Source organism: Fonsecaea erecta (assembly GCF_001651985.1).
Source record: "Fonsecaea erecta strain CBS 125763 chromosome Unknown Scaff8, whole genome shotgun sequence".
In the NCBI taxonomy this organism is placed as follows: domain Eukaryota; kingdom Fungi; phylum Ascomycota; class Eurotiomycetes; order Chaetothyriales; family Herpotrichiellaceae; genus Fonsecaea; species Fonsecaea erecta.
In genome coordinates, this window is record NW_017387251.1 from 1,150,044 (window position 1) to 1,168,801 (window position 18,758).

At 54.5% G+C, this 18,758-nt stretch overlaps 8 protein-coding genes across 8 annotated transcripts; 3 read left to right on the forward strand and 5 right to left on the reverse strand.

Moving 5' to 3' along the window:
• Nucleotides 1-918: 918 nt before the first annotated feature.
• On the reverse strand, nt 919-2,142 carry AYL99_09081 (hypothetical protein; the record flags this gene model as incomplete). Its single annotated transcript, XM_018840589.1, has 1 exon — nt 919-2,142. One exon carries the CDS (start codon nt 2,140-2,142, stop codon nt 919-921), a length of 1,224 nt encoding a protein of 407 aa, XP_018690336.1.
• A 390-nt stretch (nt 2,143-2,532) lies between these two features.
• AYL99_09082 (hypothetical protein) lies at nt 2,533-4,503 on the reverse strand (the record flags this gene model as incomplete). Its single annotated transcript, XM_018840590.1, has 1 exon — nt 2,533-4,503. One exon carries the CDS (start codon nt 4,501-4,503, stop codon nt 2,533-2,535), a length of 1,971 nt encoding a protein of 656 aa, XP_018690337.1.
• Nucleotides 4,504-5,351: 848 nt separating this feature from the next.
• On the forward strand, nt 5,352-6,792 carry AYL99_09083 (hypothetical protein; the record flags this gene model as incomplete). Its single annotated transcript, XM_018840591.1, has 2 exons — nt 5,352-5,462; nt 5,515-6,792. The coding sequence occupies 2 exons, from the start codon at nt 5,352-5,354 to the stop codon at nt 6,790-6,792; spliced, it is 1,389 nt and encodes a 462-aa protein (XP_018690338.1).
• Nucleotides 6,793-7,351: 559 nt separating this feature from the next.
• AYL99_09084 (hypothetical protein) lies at nt 7,352-8,266 on the forward strand (the record flags this gene model as incomplete). Its single annotated transcript, XM_018840592.1, has 1 exon — nt 7,352-8,266. The coding sequence occupies one exon, from the start codon at nt 7,352-7,354 to the stop codon at nt 8,264-8,266; it is 915 nt and encodes a 304-aa protein (XP_018690339.1).
• Nucleotides 8,267-9,509: 1,243 nt separating this feature from the next.
• AYL99_09085 (hypothetical protein) lies at nt 9,510-12,005 on the reverse strand (the record flags this gene model as incomplete). The annotated part of the gene is made up of 1 exon (XM_018840593.1): nt 9,510-12,005. The coding sequence occupies one exon, from the start codon at nt 12,003-12,005 to the stop codon at nt 9,510-9,512; it is 2,496 nt and encodes an 831-aa protein (XP_018690340.1).
• A 619-nt stretch (nt 12,006-12,624) lies between these two features.
• Nucleotides 12,625-13,417, reverse strand: AYL99_09086 (hypothetical protein; the record flags this gene model as incomplete). Its single annotated transcript, XM_018840594.1, has 3 exons — nt 12,625-12,831; nt 12,901-13,141; nt 13,194-13,417. The coding sequence occupies 3 exons, from the start codon at nt 13,415-13,417 to the stop codon at nt 12,625-12,627; spliced, it is 672 nt and encodes a 223-aa protein (XP_018690341.1).
• A 1,478-nt stretch (nt 13,418-14,895) lies between these two features.
• On the reverse strand, nt 14,896-16,269 carry AYL99_09087 (hypothetical protein; the record flags this gene model as incomplete). Its single annotated transcript, XM_018840595.1, has 1 exon — nt 14,896-16,269. One exon carries the CDS (start codon nt 16,267-16,269, stop codon nt 14,896-14,898), a length of 1,374 nt encoding a protein of 457 aa, XP_018690342.1.
• A 1,983-nt stretch (nt 16,270-18,252) lies between these two features.
• AYL99_09088 (hypothetical protein) lies at nt 18,253-18,677 on the forward strand (the record flags this gene model as incomplete). The annotated part of the gene is made up of 3 exons (XM_018840596.1): nt 18,253-18,287; nt 18,339-18,503; nt 18,560-18,677. 3 exons carry the CDS (start codon nt 18,253-18,255, stop codon nt 18,675-18,677), a joined length of 318 nt encoding a protein of 105 aa, XP_018690343.1.
• Between the last annotated feature and the right edge of the window lie 81 nt (nt 18,678-18,758).

Here is an 18,758-nt window from a genome sequence, read left to right on the forward strand (position 1 = left end):
CTTAAGGTTGGGATTGAGATTAGATCGGTGTTGCGTGGCGGTTGATGTATGTGATGGTGGGTAAGCGTGTGTGATAGAGCCACCTAGTTGCTGGGAGATTGCATGCCTTGGACGAAAAGGTATGTTGGGAAGGTGGACACCAAGAAACAAGTAGCAGAGGAGGATGTCTTGGGGAGAGGAAACAGAGAGACAGTTAGATAGATAGATAGATAGATAGATAGATAGATAGATAGATAGAGTCACTCACTCACTCCTTTGCTTTGCTTGCTTCTTTCCTTACCTCTTTTCCCTCCCATTCCCATGATCTCGGCCGGGGAGGCATCTCAGGTTATTATAGCTTTCTCGCTTCCAATCCTGGAGGAATAGACGGGTGTGTGTGTGGGAGAGTAAAAGTGGAGAGAGAGGCAGAGAGCTGTAGGAATATTTGTATAGTAATCGCACCGCGCCGAGGGTGGATGCTGATTGGGTGGTGATTAGCTCCAGCAGCAGGTCTCCGCTATGCACTTGTAGGATCAGATGGATACGGCCGATCTGAGCTGGGAACAGGTATTGGGGGCCCAAACAACGCTGGCATTGCAGGTTTGAAGAGCGTGTGAATGTGAAAAATGAAAAAGGAAGCGATTTAGGAGAATAGAATAGAACAACAAAGGTATAGAAGGAGGTTTGAGGGATACTGCTCTCTCTCTCTCTCTCTTTCGGGGACAGGTATGGTGGAATGGAATAGCTCCTTTCGTAAGCCCCCCGTTCTCATTCGTCCCCGCAGCACCGCCAGATCTCACATATATTGGGGGATTCAGTAATCGAGCATCGTCTCGTTGCTTGCTTGTGGACTCGAAGCGGCCAAGGGAAAGCACTCCTCGGGCCTCATCCATTTTCTGTTTGCTCTGCTCCTCGTCCTCCTCGTCCTCTTCTTCTTTTCTATGCCGTGGTCGCCCTCAGCCTCTCTAGGATATACTCCCCCGCCTTGACGGGCTGCCAGGTGCTGACGCCTACGATGCTCTCCGGCAGCGGCACCACCTCGGCGTCGTAGTTGATGCTGAAGAAGAAGGGCACCGAGTACCTCCCCCCGGTCCCCGGCTTGCTCACCACACGGTGGATGGTCGACTTGTACAGGCCATTGGTCCACCGCATCAGGAAATCGGCCACGTTGACAGTCAGCGTGCCCGGGCGCACGGGGCAGGGCAGCCAGACCGGCCGGCCGTTTGTCAGGGGTGAGGGGGGGAACAGGATCTCGAGCCCTGGGTTGGCCGACGACAGGAGCAGCGTGAAGCATTCGTAGTCGGTGTGTGCGCCTAGCCCGAGCTTGCCTTCTTCGCTTGTCGTGGTAGGGTCTGCAACAACTGGTTGCCCAGCATAGTACAACAACCGGGCAATCCCGCCGGGATGGGTCATGACGTGGTCGAAATACCCTTCGTCCAGGCCCAGCGACAGGGCAAAGAGTCGAAACAGGTGTCGGGCCAGCTGGAGCACTTGGCCGTAGTAGAGTTTGATGGCGTCGTAGAAGCCCGGGAGATCCTCCTCGGCCGGCCACAGGTTTCCCTGTCCAGTCGTGGCGGGGGACTGGCCGTCCAGTTCGACGTACTTTCCATCCCCGCCCGTCGGGTCGAGTGATTCTTCGTACCCCCAGTTGAATCCTTCCTTCGTCTCGGGCTCGTGCTGTTGTTGTTGCTGTTGTTGTTCCGGGGTACTGCCCGCCATGTCGTCGACGTTTACGTACGTGTAGTCGTGGGGCTCGTACCCGCGGAACAGCGGCGAGTGCCTCATGTGCAGCTTGTCCTTCTGCTCCGGCGTCAACTCGTGGAAGAATCTCGACGCCTGCTTCAACACCCCGTCCATGGCCTCGGACGAGATGCCGTGGTTGCTGATCTGGAAGAAGCCGGTGGCCACGCACGCATCGCGAATTTTCTCAGCTACGGCCTTCCTCCGCGAGCTGTCGTCGGAGAAAGAAGGGCCAATGTCAATGAGAGGGACGGTCGGCAACGACTCGGACGGCGCGTTCGATGGAGGGCTGGCGAGAGCTCCAGCGAGACGGCTTCGGAGGTGTTCTTGAGCAGCCTCGACTTCGTCCAGGATACTGGGGCCCGATGATTTGTGCGACAGACGGTCTGGGACGGGCTGCGGTGACAGGACGGATGCTGCCATTGTGATATAGCCGCTGTTTTGATTGCAGAGGATCAATGTAACCTGCAGGGCAGCGAGGGATGATCAAGAGGATCGGGTGATGAATCAAGGTTCCTTATTCCACTCCAGGCATGAAGTTCTGAGGGGCCAGACTATTTGAGGGTCACACAATCCTTTCACTGTGCACAGGAGGCAGATAGATTCAAACGCCGTACGATAGGAAACAGAGAAACGAGGGGCGGAGTTGTGCGCCGGGGAAGACCAGGCTGAAACATGTCCAAAGAAGGAAGTGTTGAGAGAAATAAATATAGTATCTCCAGTCTCGCCTGTGTTTCATCATATTTACCTCGTTCTGTTGCTGTAACGCAAATCTACATGCATTCGAACAAGGCGTCATTTCTCATCAATGGCTCATAACACATCTACTTCGTTGCGCAGGAAGAGATACTGACGGGCTGTTGTAATGCCTGCCCGAACATCTGCAGCCGTCACAGGCAGCACGCGGGGCAAGACATTTGCCGTCGTGTCCTTCCAGTATACCGGCTTTTCCATGTCGGCAGGCCACCAGTCAAACAAAAGAAAGGCTTCGTCCTCAGTCCACGGTCCTGTGGGCCCTTTGGTGCCGTCCTCGGTTAATTCTTCCATGTGGTGGTTGTCTGCATCCAACGTACTGGTGTCGGAGGCACACCGTTGGAGCTTGCTGGGGCTCTTCCTCACTGGGACATTGTCTAGCACCTTCAAGGGGCTTCTCAAATGCGGTGGTGCAGGTTCTGGGATCAGAGTGAATCCGTCGTCTTCCACCACGTCATTTTCAGAAAAGACTCGTCGCAATTGACGTCCATCAGAACCATTGGGAGGTCCCGGTAACAGGTCGCGTTGACTGGGAGGATGCTGGTGGACCACCAAGGGGGGCTGTGGGCCGGGGCATTCTTTACTCGCAGATGCTCGGGTATCTATGTCAAGCTGCGGTGTAGGAATCGCCACCTGCTCAGCTTGGAGGCATGCGGCCACACTGGATTTCGCTGGACTTTCAGACAGCTCGCGGTTATCAGAGCCGGGAAAGGGGAATTCCTCTTGGGTTGGGAGCGGTGGAGGAGAGGGTGAAACCTCTTTAGGATGCTCCTCTGGTATGAATAGAGGGCTGCAACTGCCGTCCTCTTCCTGCACTGGCCCATGCGTGCTTGACTGACCGGAGCATGTGGGCTGAATTGATTCCACACAATCATCGACATTGGCTTGGACATCCTGCCTGGCTGACATCGACACGTATTCCTCGAGAGGTGACGATATATGTCCTTGAGAAGAGTGTCGGCACGGACTTTGGAGTGTTTGTGGCCTTGACGGATTTTTCACAAACGGTAGCACACAAGTCAGTTTGGGCCGGGGCCTTGGTTGGCCGATCAGCAGTCTCGAGATGCGAGACTTTGAGGGCTCCTCGTTGGTGGATGTCTTTGGATTTCCAGGCGCTTTGGCTTTCTTCTGCATCTCTCTGCTCGCTTTCTCTTTCCTGGCATTCACTCTTGGGAGTGGCCACGGTCTCGCATGTGGTGGTTGTTCAGGAACAGGTAGCTGCTCTGCCACTGTTCTCCTTCTTTGGTTGCATACCACTCCAGTGCCCGGCCTCGTCGCCTTCGTGGGCGGTTGTGTAGACTCATCGTCTGACGACAACTCCACAGCCTGTTCAAATTCCACCGGGGATCCCGCGCGGCGAGGAGTTGGCGGAACAGTCTGACTTAGCTGCACGGGCTGAGGTAAGCGCGGCCTTGTTGGTCGGACCGGTGGGTGGCCTTGGTCGAACTGGTTTTCCTTGTCGCTGTCCAGTCGTTGCCTTTTTTGAGGCGACTCGACTGGCCCTGCCCGACTAGATGACCACCTTTGCTCAAAGGGAGACTGCGTAGGTATCCTCGCACGTCCCAGGCGGCCCTGAGACGGTCCCAGCACTTCTAACAGCGACTTTGGCCTTTGGGGGAAGCCCGTGGACAGAGGACGACTTGCCATGGCCGTTGTTGCCAGTTGTGGTGGAGGGGGCCTCTCTGGACGTGGTCTTTCGAGAATGGGGGCCAAATCTGTCTGAGTCTCACCGAGACGCTCTCCGACTTCCACCATCACACCGCGGTCCAGCTGAATCTCGACGCCCTCAGCAAACTCCTCCTCTTGCCTGTAGTGGAGATCCCCAATGTAATTTTTCGCGTCGTCGTAGACCATGACGCGTCGGTTGAAGGTGCGGAACCGTAGGGAGCCATCGTGCCATTTCTTTGCCTTCTTGTGCAGGTCGCGGGTGTATAGACAGCGGAATTCATGAACGGGTGCGGTGTTCTGTGTGGGAGCGACAGTTAAGCTGGTAGAGGCGAACCCACGGTGGGTGGATGTGAGGGTTGTCATGATCACATTTACAGCTGCACCTCGAGGCTGAAATGGTTGTCAGCGACATCCTGTCCGGAGACGGCCAATGGAGATGTTGGCGGACGAAGCTGCGTCGCCAGAGAAGTGTGAAGATAACCAGTGAGAGCAAGTCTCAGATTAACCGGGAGTGGATTGACGGGGTGGATGGGAAACGCGCGTCAACTGAGGCTGGAACTCGGGTGAAGAAGCCAGACAAGCAAACCGCAGGGCCTAGTGAGCCCCCAAGCTAGGGAGGCCCAGGCTTCATCCGCCCCCGTTAAAGCCTGGTGACTGTCTTCCCCCCTCCTCGCCCCTCCCGTTGATCCCCTTAGCTAAACCCTACGGGTAGCCTTTACCAGTATGTCTCCTTCCCTGGCTTGAACTTACATCCCCCCCTACATTTCGTTGCTGGACTTTATTTACTACTGTCCAACTAATTTTCTCGCATTCTCCTCGTGTACTTTTTACTCACATGAACAAAGGGTAAACATTTTAAGCTGCTGGTCAGTTCCCTACTACCAATTTTAATACCACGCTTTCCCTCCTCACCGTTCGTTTCCTCCAAGCCTGGCCGAGCCTCTACAACGTCGATCGACCCTAGTTCCCGTTCTGGGCACAGAGACTTTGGTGGTGGCAGAGGCCAGCGGCAACAGTCCTGTGCCACCACGGACACCTGCACTCTCCTCGTTCTCGAGGCAGCCAAGGGTCTCGCAGCAGGAAATCACATCCGCATCCGCGTTGTGCCTCGACACCCTCCTCATTCTGGCCTCCTCCGCCGAAATTCCTCAGGCCACTGTGCTTGTGACGGTCTTGCCCTTGCCCCAACAGCCAGCAAGCCCGCAGCCACCATGCACAGTGTCCAGCGACATTTTGGCAAGTACATGAAACGGTCGGCCGATGAACAACAGGTCTCGGTGTTGCTCAAAGACTTTGAAGAGGCCGATAAGTTGTTGACAAAAGTATGTGTTCCCGACTTCTGGGGAAAAGGATCCCAGCTGACATTGTGTCAAGATTATCGAGGCCTCCAAAGCCTGGCGAGAGTCCTGGACGTCCATCCTCACTCACCAACATCGTGTGTTCGACGAGTTCAGCCTCCTGTACGCTCCGATCGTGGGGGCCAGCGACGATTACCACGGCCATGTTCCCGTCCAGACCCCCGACCACATTGTCCGCAGGACCGCGAGGATTAAAGGCGAGTACGAGGACTTGAAGAGAGATCTCACCGAGGACTTGGGTCAGGTTGAAGAGAGGCTCATCCGACCGGCTCAGAATGCCAAGGACAGCTTGCACACCATGAAGAAGACCATCAAGAAGCGCGAGGACCGGAAACTCGATTTTGAGAGATACCAGAACCGGGTCGACTCCCAGCTGAAAAAGACCAAACGGTCGGAACGAGACAATGCGGCCCTGGTCAAATCCCAATCCGAGCTGGAGGCGGCCACCGAAGCATACCACGCCGCCGATGATAACCTGCGAGGTTGTCTTCCTCGTCTCTTAACGTCGGTGTTCTCATTGCTTCCCCATTTCCTGGCTGCTCAGATTCAGATCCAGAACAACCTGCTCGGACACTATTACACCATGCTGCACACGTACTGCACGGAGGAAGGGTTCCCTTCTCCGGCTCCGCCGATGGATGAAGTGATTCGACTGTGGAACGATGCCTTTAAACCCGTGCAACGCGAGGCTGAGTCATTGGCTATCTTGGCGAATGGAAAAGCCGCGAGGACGTCCATGGAGAACGGGAGCAACACCCCCGTCAACGGCTACCGCCGCCCCAGTGCCTCTGCCTTCAGTGCACACCGCCAGCAGTCGGTCTCCCCCGCCCGGGCTCTTCCACCGTCGCCATCTTTTGAGCCGAAGACCAAGCTGTCATCGTCGCCCGCCGCGTCGTCGTTTCTCACTGCCACCACTCCCCAGGAATTTACCGCGAGTCCGTCGCCCTCTCAGTCCGTCTACCAGACACCGATGGCATACTCTCCAGCAGGGCCGAACACAGACTATTTCTCTCGTGATCGACACCCCTCTGGGGTATCCATCGTGTCGGCGGCGGCGGCGGCAGCCATTGCACAGAAGAAACGACCTCCACCACCCCCACCGCCGAGGTTACCATCCCAGCAAACGAATTTTGTAACAGCACTGTACGATTTTGACGGGCAAAGCGAAGGTGATCTGGCATTCCGAGAAGGCGACCGGATTCGGGTCATCAAGAAAACGGAGAGTACCGACGACTGGTGGCAAGGGGAGCTCCGGGGCATGAAGGGACCGTTTCCCGCCAATTACTGCCAATGAGATAACCTCCCCATCAGTCAATGGTGCTTGGGGTTGGATGTATTCTGATGCCTTTGCTTTCTGACGAACATAGCAGGGGGACAGGATGGAGCTGAAAAGGGCTGTTACAGGCCTCTAATAATAGCAAGCGAACCAGCATAGACGTGAGCAAGTGAGCGAGTGAACCATGATTTGCACAGGGCAGCCTGCACGGCATTGGAGCAGCATAGCAAAGCGTATGGGATGGGTTGTCGAGATTTCTCGTTGCAGGCAGAAACGGTCCATATACCCCCGAACAATAAGGAGCAATGGTTTTCCATTTGTCTGTTCGCCGTAGACCAGTAACGAGCTCATGTTTGCCTTGTACTTTTGAACATAAACACTACAATATAGACAAAATATAGGAGTTACACATGTCGAAAACTGGATACAGCCTTATACAGCCTAACTCTGGCTGATTGGTTGGATCAATCGTGCGTCCGGTGACTCTGAGCAAAATCCAAGAACATATAAATATCATGCGACTCCCGATTTTCCTCCCGCCTTTGACCTCCAGTCTCTCACCACTCCCACCGACACAATGCCGTCCCAGGAAGAGCCACTGAGTGCACAGAACAAACCCGAGATACTCGTCCGAGGGTTGAACTACAAGTTCCCCGATGGGTCCTTGGGTCTGCGGGACATCAACCTCGAGCTGCCTGCCGGGTCGCGGACGCTGCTGATCGGGGCCAATGGGGCGGGCAAGACGACGCTGCTGCGGCTCCTGTCGGGCAAGAAACTGGCGCCGTCGCGGTCCATCTCCATCGCGGGCGTCGACCCCTTTGCGTCGGGGCTCGAGGGCGTCACCTACCTGGGGCTGGAGTGGGTGCTCAACCCGATCGTGCGTACCGACATCGCCGTGCCGGTCCTGCTCGACTCGGTCGGCGGCCAGCACTACCCCGAGAGGCGGGACGAGCTGGTGCGCATCCTGGACATCGACCTGCGGTGGCGCATGCACATGGTGTCGGACGGCGAGCGGCGCCGCGTGCAGCTGGCCATGGGCCTCATCCGGCCGTGGGACGTGCTGCTGCTGGACGAGATCACGGTCGACCTGGACCTGCTGAGCCGGAGCAACTTCCTGGGCTGGCTGCGGGGCGAGACGGCGCGCCGCGGCGCCACCGTCGTCTACGCCACCCACATCCTCGACAACCTGGTCGGCTGGCCCACGCACCTCGTGCACATGCACCTGGGCCGCGTCAAGGAGTGGGGGCCCATGGCTGGCTTCGACGCCGTGTCTGACGCCTGCGACCCGGCCACGGGGAACAGCAGGCTCGGCGAGCTGGTTTTGAAGTGGTTGAAGGACGATCTGGCTGAGCGGGGGCCCAGAGACAACGGAGCCGCGGCCGGTAGTACCCAGGGCAAGACGTACGAGAGCCTCGAGGGAAAGGGCGGGTATGGATCCGAGAAAGCGCGCGAGCTTAACGATAACGACGACGACGACGACAAAAGCCACTGAACAATGAAGGGCAAAAATGAACCGCGAGGGAGAGGGAATTCTATATGCATTTTGGGAGGCATTCTACTGCTGCTACTGCTGGCATATACTTACTTGGGATACCCCGTCTGATCTTCATTCAACAAGATCATCGAGCGCGTTCGGATCGATCTCATTTGGCCCAGGCGCTGGTGGTGGTGGAGGAGGAGGAGGAGGAGGAGGAGAGGGTGAGGAAGAGATACAGCATTATCTTAGGAGGGGTGGGCCGACGAGGGAAAGCCACATACATATTGGTTTTAACACCATGTGAATACATCCGTAGGGAGAGAGAGCGTACGAGCTGGCAGCTGGGAGCTGGGGTTTGGAAATACTGCATATTACATATTGCATATTGCATTTTTGTCCTTGGTGTTTGTTGCGAACCGATGCTGTCAACAGCTGGGTAGATAGATGGATGGTTTATACGGGAAGCAATCGAACCGGGGGCAATACCACCTAGGACACACTCACACACACCCATCCACCCACATACTGGCTGATATACACTCTTTTCTCCTCTTGTTCTGGAGCTTGTCTCCTCCCACTCACTTCCTTGATGCCCCCGAACAAAGTAGACGTGTCTGATGTCAATCGACTATGGAGGCACCTGTGGTCGTAATATCGTACTGTAACATCCGAATAGACCGTGCCTGTTGCGTGCTTGTCATTGCGCAAGAGATGCAGGTACTCGGGATACCGAATATCTACCTCGTCTTGAATCCCAGCCTGAGCGCTGATGGGAGCGACCATCGATTGACATTCCACCAATGTTGCCCGAGCTCGCGGGTCCTGGGATGGGAAATGAAGGTGGAAGAAACCATCTGGGAGACTCCGGCTGGTCATCAGTCCATGCAGGGGCCCAATACCGTTGAAGACCCTGTTGTGTGGATAATCTGGCCACAAGCCTCTGTGAAATGAGGGCCGTTAACCTGCCCACCGTGTTCGACTATCACAAGCAGCTCTGGCCCCTGCTCTCGAGATGTCCTTTCAACCTCTCTCTGCTTAGCCTGATACGCCCAATCGTCATTTAATCAGAAGAGGAGTTCGATCTCTGGAATCCTTGCCCATGAGTCTGAGAGGCACCGCCATCGCCGCGGGAACCATCTACCCTTCCCTTCCCAAAAGGGCACAGACACGTCCTCACCGCAGCGTGCTTGTCTCCACGTGCCGTGCCACGGGGACAGTTGAACGGATTTGCCCTCTAGATGATCTCAACAAAGGGACATCACGAGCACCCATCCGGTCCACGTGACATGTCTGATTTGCCAAAGGCTGCAGTGTTGATCCTCAGAATCCGAACTGATCCGTCCGCCGAGGCTGCCGCTAATAGATGATAGCCTTCATCATTCTGATCGTTGCTGTCGTCGTCTCTCCTCGGGCGCCAGGCGAGCCGATTGACAGTCTTCGACGGGCAGAAGGATCTTGGGACTTCTACGGTATGCAACACCTGGAGATCCGGTTTCATATCGAGAATGTGGAGCGAGATGGCGCCGTCGTCCTCGCCTACTGCGAGAACCCCACGCAATCCGTCGGGGGCGACGATGGACGTGGCAGAAACGGCGGTGACGGGGCCCTTTCGAGCGATCGACGCGCGTAACGTGAAGCTGGTCTCATTCTCGTTGCCGATATCTCGCGACCACAGCTTGACGAGTTTGTCCCTCCCAGCAGTGACGAAGCTGGGAGTTGCAGTGGTGCTGGGAAGCCACGTCGCGTCGAGAATCATCCTCGAATGCGCCTTGGCGTTGATGGCGACACGAGCCCAGCTCTTTGAATTCTCGCTTGATCGCCGAAACAATGCCCACTGCCGGTCTCGTCCGACACTCAACAGGTATTCTGAGCTCCCTGGGGAGAATGCAAGCCTTGTGACGGTGAGCGAGTGCGCCGACAGAGGCGGTCTGATCTCGTTCCAGTCCCGTGTGTCGTACAGGCGGATCACCGCGTGCTCGAGGGAGCTCGCCCTGCACGCTGTAGCCAGGACGCTGCCGTCCGTAGTTGTCGCTGCTTCGGAGATCTCTGAACCGTGACCGTACAGCTTCTCGTGCTCGGGCCACAGGGTGTGGCGCGCCAGCAGGTCCTCTGTCGGTGGTTCTTGAATGTCAAGCAGCGAAAGCCCGAGACCGTTGGATGTATCAGTTGGGTCCCACGTCTCGTTCGCAGCGCCATCGCCAGTCTCCTCGCTGTCCTCCATAGCCTTGTTCGACAGGCCCAGCACAGGGATTGCTGCGGTGTCGGGCATTTGGGCTAGTTCCGGGGGCAATGTGGTCTGGCAGAGTCGATGGAGCATGTTGGCTATATCCCTTGGTTCGTTGAACACGCGTAATAGCTTCTCGTCCGCGCCAGAAGAGAATTGATGTGGTGTCGTGCTCGCGATGCAGTTGAGGTCGTACCCGTGGATCTGAGGTCGTGAGAATTCGTGCCAGCTTCGTTTTGCGCCCCTTTTCCACTCTGCGTGAAGCCTGGTTGTCTGATCAGAACCGGTGGACAGCAGGTAGCTTCCGTCCGGCGCCCAGCAGATCCCGTTGACAGATTTGGTATGGCCGCTGATACCGAACCTTTGTGTCCAGAACTGCGAGGCCTCGTCGTACTGCCACAGTCGCCAGCTGCCCGTACGGCCGAGGCAAGTGACGGTCTTGCTGTTAGGTCCCCATAGTCCTGTCCAGAAACCCCCGGCAGAACCGGTGGCGGTGGTAGCCCCCTTGGCCGCACTGATCTCTCCCAGACGAGACATGCTGATCCATATTCCAGACGACGGGTCCGGCTCCCATACTGACAGAGATCCGTCGGCCGACGCGGTAAGGAGTTGGGAGCCATTGGGGCTCCATGCGGCGGAATAGATCCAGTCCTCGTGGCCGAGAAGTAATGCCTCGAATGTAACAGAATATTTATGCTCCCCAGCGGACACGGTCTGAACCTTTGCTGACAAGGTACTGTTTGCGGCAGAGACTCCATTCAGTTCGGCGGGTTGCCTTGTGACGTTGCTGCCTCCCAATTGAAAGCGCCAGAGACGGACATATTTGTCCTGGCTAGCCGAGGCGAGCAGGGCCCCTCCATCTGGAGCTTGTGTAAGTGCCAGAGACCGCACCCATGCTTCGTGACCAGTGAGAGTGGCATGATGATGGAATTGCGGGGTCGAGGATAGACCGTCGATGGAGTACACCTGGATATCGTTCCGAGTACCGCCAGCGACCAAGTAAGCATTCTCAGGAGACGATGTGGATGGAAAGGGATTGATGGCGAGAGCCAACGGGATGAATTTTGGTTTGAGGGAGAGAGTAGCCAAGGCTTCAATTTCTGTCTCCTGGATTTTCCAGAGTCTCACTTTTGCATCGGCTCCCCCGGTCGCAAGAATCCTGCTCTGATTTAAGGCGGCAATGGTGTTGACGGCGCCTTCATGCGCAGTTGTCTTCACCAAGCACCTCCATTCCTGGGTTGCGGGTCTGTAGTCCCATACAGCGATCTCGCCGTCTGCGCTGCCCGAGATTAACAGGTCCTTAAGGCCATCTTGAGCTGGATTCATAAATCTCACAGCTGTGACCTTCCCCGTATGGCCGGACAGGAGGGCGGAGATGCCGTGGCCTGAGTCATTCAGCGGCGACCATATGCCTACATTTTGGTCCGCACCAAAGGCAAGAAACCCCGAGCTTGTTGACCAATCGGCGGCCGCACTATGTCTGTTGGCGCCGGCGCTGAGGTACTCGTCCTGAACGAGATGGGGAGACATTGATCAGCAAAGCAGGGCCGGAGTGAGCGAGAAGATCGAGGTGTGCTTGATACTGAAAAACCTACGCCAAGATTTTGGATCATATACAGTCGATTTAGGAATGAAAGTGACGCCGCCCTGTTCTAGGCGTCCAATGTAGCCAATAGCCGTCGTTACATTTCTGACAACCATGTGGCCAGTATTCGGGGCCGCCAAGCAAAGGACAAGCGCCATAAGATTTAATGTTAATCTTGTGCTTATGCACTTAATGAAGAGTACTCTGTATCTACGAGGTACTTCATTCAACATTTCTGTCATAGTTATAATAAAAGAACTCGATGCTTTGAAGGATGTTAAGGGATTCCTAAGCTGAAAGAGGGCGTCCAGCGCCTGTCAATCGTCTCCATGATATCTATGTCTATATCAGATGTATCCTTTGGACACACCAACGGGACAAAGCCTCTAGCGCCTGCTTTGGTTGGAATCGATGGCTTGTTTAAGAGATTTCCTTCTAATCCTTCCCTTTTGGTGTCTAATGGTCCGAGAAGACATTTCCCCTTCCTCGCCCGAGTTTTTCAATGTTGAACGCCGTTGTTCGCCTTGCTAGCTAATTCCAACAACAGAGACATGCAGAGTCTAGTCAGTATTCGTTCAAGGGGACGACAGATCCGTCAATGTTTCCAGCGGAAAGCACTTTCCCCGGATGCCAGATATTCATGACCAGCAAGGCGAAGAACATCGGCACGCCGTCGAAGACGTACTCGCACCACTCGTGCTTGTTGATGTAGTTGTTCAGGCTGCTGCCCTCGCCGGAAGAGAACTCGACAATTCGGTAGACGATCCGGTACTATGTGGCAGTCTCAGTCCCAGTCCCCAAATGAAGTATGTTCCGAAATCATCGTGGGGCGATACATACAGTGATCAAAAGCAGTGAGATCTGCACGGCGTGGATTCGGGTTTTGGCGTCCTTGGATATCTGGCTGTGTGGCATGGCCCAATCGAGCTTCTGCGTCAACCGCATGGTCAAGGCGAAGAAGAAGACGATCAGTGCTTCCTGGAAGACCACTCCAAAGGTCACAATATGAACGCCCGTCTTGGCCGAGTTTGGCTTCTTGCTGAGAGTCATGAGACCGCCGCCGATCTGAATTATGAAGGATCTGGAATTTGCAATGTCAGCCAGAGCTCGACTTCCTCCTTGGGGCCTCAGACATTATATCACAGCAGACAAAGATCTTTCCCATGATATTCCCCCCCAGGCCAAAGACCTTGGTCTTCCGCAGAAAACACCTGACCAGTCGAGAGATGATCATGTAATCGAAGGCGTTGACGAAGATCGGCGCCAGAAGATTCAGAAGGAAAGACGCATCATACGCTCCCTTCTGATCGGGGTGTTTGGCCGACGAGAACCGGAAAGCAAAAGCAGCCGCCTCCATGAGCGAACCAATGATAACGACCAAACAGAAGAGTTGTCGGTGGCGGGCGGCTTGATATATGTGCGCAATGGATGTGCCCAGGAAGAGCAGTGCGAGGATCGCTGCCGCGGCGGGCGATGGGCAGAATGGCCACGGGTTCGAAGGATCGTCTTGGGCTGAAGAAGATTTCGTTGTTTAGCCGACTTTGCAAGACTGACAGTAAACAGACTACCACCACTTACAAGAACAACTAGAGGATCCCATTTCGGAAGGACCTGCTTCACCGCAGAGAGTCTAGGAGACGGGCAGAACTGGTAGGTAAGGGGGGTCGTTAGGTAAGTAGGCGAGCTTCACTTCAATGAGTGTTATCCAAGATCGGAGGAAAGTTCCACGGCTCCCAACGTTGCCGAGTCTCCTTTATAAGTACTCTTTCCCCTGCTGCCCTTGCTGAGACACAACGACGGCCATGGACTGGGTCATTTGAAGGGAGCATCGACATCTTCAGGCTTATCCTCCCAATCAGCCAGCCAGGCGAAGGACAGCCCACTGATAACAGCTCACCCAAAGCATAGATCCCCATCGGAGACTATGCCCTGAGCCCCGTCAACTGCAGCGCTCAGGCCCAACTTGCAAGTCACAGCAGGCGCGCTCCTAGGAGGCTGTGCAGGAGGAAAAAGAGGAGACAAGAGCTCGTTGAGGAATACCTTCCGAGATAAGAGTGTCTCGGATTTTCTCATGTTCAACAGTACAAGGGTGGAAAGGGAAAAGGGGGTTGGGGCTGTGGATGGGGGAGGGGGGGATTGTCGACTTTGAGTAAACAATCGGTCCATTATTGTTCGAAATGCATTCCCGGTTTGGGTAGCTGCTGGCTGCCTGCTGCCTGCTGGGTAAGGCGATTCCGCCTATTATGCCGAACGTGGCCCATTTTGCGATGGAGATCCGGTTCGGTACGTCCAGGAGAGGCGGCTATGGCTTGTGAGCTTCCTTTCCGGTTGACTAGTATCGTGGCTGTGCATCTCGTTGTACCGGAGGTTTGTGGATTGGGGGCCATAATAATCACGACATTTGCGGTACTCTTTTGGCGAGCGGTAGCTGTTGTAAAAGAAGATTTGTCGCGTCCACTGGTTTTTCGTTCCTTTCTTTGTTCTCAGGCTCTGACGCAACCTCATGATCGGTACCAGGGCGCCACCTGAAACATGAGATCGATCAGACGTTGCCTTCTGCATGTGCTTCAGCAATGTTCAATCAACAGCGGCAACTTGCTTTGGAAGGAAACCCCCAAAATTCTCAAATACTGGTCGAGGAAAGGATGAAGGCGAAATAAAACAACTTCAGATGGTTCAAGAATGAAATGCTATTAGCATTTTATCGCAGCGTTATGATATTGAACGCACCATACTTCAAAGATCGACCGCTGAAACAAGACATGAGGAAACATTACCATTCTATCTCTTCCTTTCCTTCTTCAGATCCTCCACCAGGATAATCGAGAGTTTCCTTCAAAGGACCGAATCGGACCGCAAAGAGATTGTTTCCTCGACGATATTTGAACGAGTCGCCTTGTTGGTGATCCAAAGACCGCCACCTGCGTCCGAGCTCCCTCCGAAATGCCAATGCTTCAGATCGGCAGCCTTGACTTCGACAGTTCGTGGACGTTGAGACTCTCTTACAGCCTGTGCCATCCACTCGAAGTTGCCGATCGGGGTATTCTCTTGGATCCAAGCCGCATCTCCAGCATCTATATGACCGCTCAACATCCTCAATCTCAGACTCAGTCCGAACCAAAGGACAAGTAAGAAAGCTAAAAGAAGGAGAGTCACGCCAGAAAGCATGATGAGCTCCCATAAAATGTGCGTTCGCTGAGTAAGGCACCCTTGTGTCTCAGATGAATGACTGGAATCGAGGAGGTAGTTGTCCCCTCCTGCAACCATGGTCATTGAATTGAGAGCTTGTTCTAGGATTCCTCCGGTGTTATTGGATGCAGGTGTGCCCGTACCCTCGTATACTGAGCCTTGAAAGATTTCGACCCAGTTTTGGAGAGTGAGATATGAATTTATTGTTTCTTGAACCGGTTGAAGCTCTCCGTAAGTGTCATTCAGAGTGCATTGGTAACTCTGCATGTGTTTCGTCTCGTTGCCATATGCAGTGGTGTCGACCGAGAACCGCACGTCGAAGACAGCGCCAACGTTCTCTCCAACGGATGTGTCAACAATCACCAAATGAGATATATTTCCGAGATTGGCATCGACATAACACGGAGTCTCATAAAGCAGATCATGTTGTTGTAGACTGGCTACTATGTCGCTGGCTGATACATCCCAGGGATAATCCAGTTCGAGGGGGTTTCTGACACAGTGCCACGCACCCAGCACATCACTGGCATCGGCACTGAAGTCAAGGGCTCGGTTGGCCTTTCTGTAAATGCCCTGCAAGCCGTCATTGAGCAGACTGATGACTTGTGCTTGTGAGACGACCGTGTATGGCGCTCCGTTCCAAGGGACCTTTTGGACGAGCGCACTTGAGACCACCAGGCCCGTGCCGAACTGGCAGCGGTCGTGAACGAGCACCGACTTGATGAGAGCCGAGGTAAAATCCGAGCCCAGGTTCAGGAGATAGGCAAAGATCATAAGCAAGCTCAGCCATCCGCCTGGCAATGTCCTCACCGCAAGCAAGGCATATAAGGAGTCGAAACTTCCCAGCCAAGATGTCATATACGGTAGTGGAACAGTGCGTCGCTGGATAAGTCGAAGTTTAGCGCGTGCTGCCAGACATTTAGTTCCCAGAAGGTTGATCAGGATGAATGCAACAACAAAGAAGATACGGAAAAACAGCCGGACATCGGAGCCAGAATAATCGAGAAGGATTTGTGCCATCTGAGCGAGAAGACCTTTCGTGAACAGGAGGAGGAGCCTGATGCAAACAACCAGGTGGGAGGGGGTGGTGCACCACCCTTTTTCTAGGTGGTCGGCACTGGTCCCAGGAGGCTCTGCGGCATAAATCTGAAAGGGGTGCACAAATCTGCCAAAATCCGTGGAGGCTCCAGGAACCGTCAAAAGTCCCTGCCGTGTCTAGACCAAAATGTGGCTGGCTGAGTATTTGTTCTGGGCTGTTTTAGGCGAGAAATCGACCAAGTTGGCGAGCAGTCTTTGTTGTTCGGCTGGCCTAACTAGTGATAGTGACACGCCTTTAGTACAAATCTGGCCACGGTTTGCAGACAGTCCAGTCCAGCCGGCCACGCCGTCTGTCTCGATGCGCATCTCGCGTGGATAACATAGGACGATGTTCACCCGTGAATTCGGGTCTTCACAATAGCCACACCTCGCTTGGAACAAAAGTGCCGAGGAGACGTATAAATGCCGGATAGCCTCCCCTCTCGTCGTGCTTCAGCCTGATCCTGAAGACGACCGAATTCCTGCCCAAATCCCCGTGCAAATTTGACGATGGTCTTTGCTCTCTTGTCAAGTGTTGTCTTGAGTGGGCTTGCAGGCTCCGCTGCTGCCAACGTGAATGTCTTCCATGCCAGACAGGATGCGCAGACCACCTCGGACCTTTCGTATTCAGCCTTGTATACATCCTGCACCAATTATGTCGCCACATGTCCTCCCATTTTGACCTGTAAGGACATCAGGCCATGTTTTTTCTTTCGAAAACGTCCCTTGGTTGCTGACTGTGAGACAGCTTGTGTCGGCAATTTCTGTGCTTCCTGTGCTTCTCTGGGAGGTAGCCAGTTTATCTCATGTTGCAGTCAGACCGCAGCAGCTGATTGCTTCTCATCGCTTTTGCTTGCTACCACAACTAGTGACGGAAACGCTTCTTCCGGAGCCGTGACTATCACGGGCACAGCATCAATGGCCACCGACTCGTACTCGGCCAGCTGTTCCAGGGCCTTTTCGATGATTGGATCGTGTGCGGCCGCGACTTCAGGATTCACCTCCTTGGATGATGGCGGCCAAGCAAGTTGCCTATGTTACTCAGGCGCAACCTTCGACCCTGGCCCATTCGATCAGCTCCAGAGTGCCTGTATTCCTTGGGCGTCCACTGCGGATCCAAGCGGTGTTTCGGTGTATCAGGCGGCCGCGGGGCTCTGTACTCGGGTTGGGAACGTCAGAAGCGCGACAGCAACAATCAGCATTACAGAGCCGCCAGCCCCAGCTCCGACCACGTCGATTCCCGTAGCCACCCATACGCTGCCTTCGGTCACCACAAGTACCGCATCGAGCTCAACTCCAGCTGCAAGTGGTGCTTCGTCCAGACAAAATGTGAGTACTGCTTCGGAGGGATATGCATCATCTAACTGAGTGTTCAGGTTCCGGCTGGCTGGCTCTTGCTTCAACTATTTTGGTTGCTCTGAAAGTCTTTTCAAGTGCAACTCTGTTGGGACCTGCCTGGGCGAACAAATTGTGGGATTAGGTTGGATGGGGAGGCTCTAATAGAGTCAGAGGGTGGCGGATATGTAAAGCCGTGACGGTCCAGAACCTCATTTGGTGGATCGCAGGCGGGTAGAAGGGGAGGGTTCTAATCTTGAAGGCGACAGAACATGGGACTGGTCCCATTGCTGCTGATCAGACAAGAGCTGTATGCCTGACGTTTGAAAAAGCCATAAGCGAGTACGGGCGCCGAGACGTACATAATCGAGTCTGGTATTGCCGTTGAGCTATGCCAATGTCACACAGATGAAGCTAGTGACAAGATAGGTCTAGCTTGCTAGAATTCCGGACAATATATATTCCGCATATCCCGCTATCAATATGTGCAAGCCGACGATGAAATTACAGTCACTTTAACGACACCCAGTAGGTGTATACCCAGCCACGTCTGCTCTCACAAGGCTGCGGCGTTTGGCTCGTCTCCGCATAATGTCCGAAACGGTCGATATTACTGTTGAATTCACGTACGTGAACCTTTTCCGCGTCTATTGATTGCTCGGCTGACGGAGCGCCAGTGGTGGCCTGGAGATGCTCTTTGATAATGTGTCCAAGCACTCGCTGTCACTCGCCAAAGACGCTGACGACGGAAAACCACCTACTGTCGGATACCTGGTCAAGTACTTGTGCAGTAACTTGATGAAGGACTCGAGAAAAGAGCTGTTTGTGCTCGATGGAAACGTGTAAGTGAGATATGCCAGTGTTCGCAATGCCAGAGCACTAATGCTACGACTGGAAGTCGACCAGGGATTCTCGTTTTGATAAACGAGTCTGACTGGGAACTCGAGGGTGAAGACAAATACGAACTAGTCAACAAAGACACGGTTCTATTCGTGTCTACCCTCCACGGTGGCTAACAGAGGATGCTGTCACGAACGTCGTATCGCAGCCCACAATACTGAGTCTATGACATGCCGAATAGATACCATACATCACAC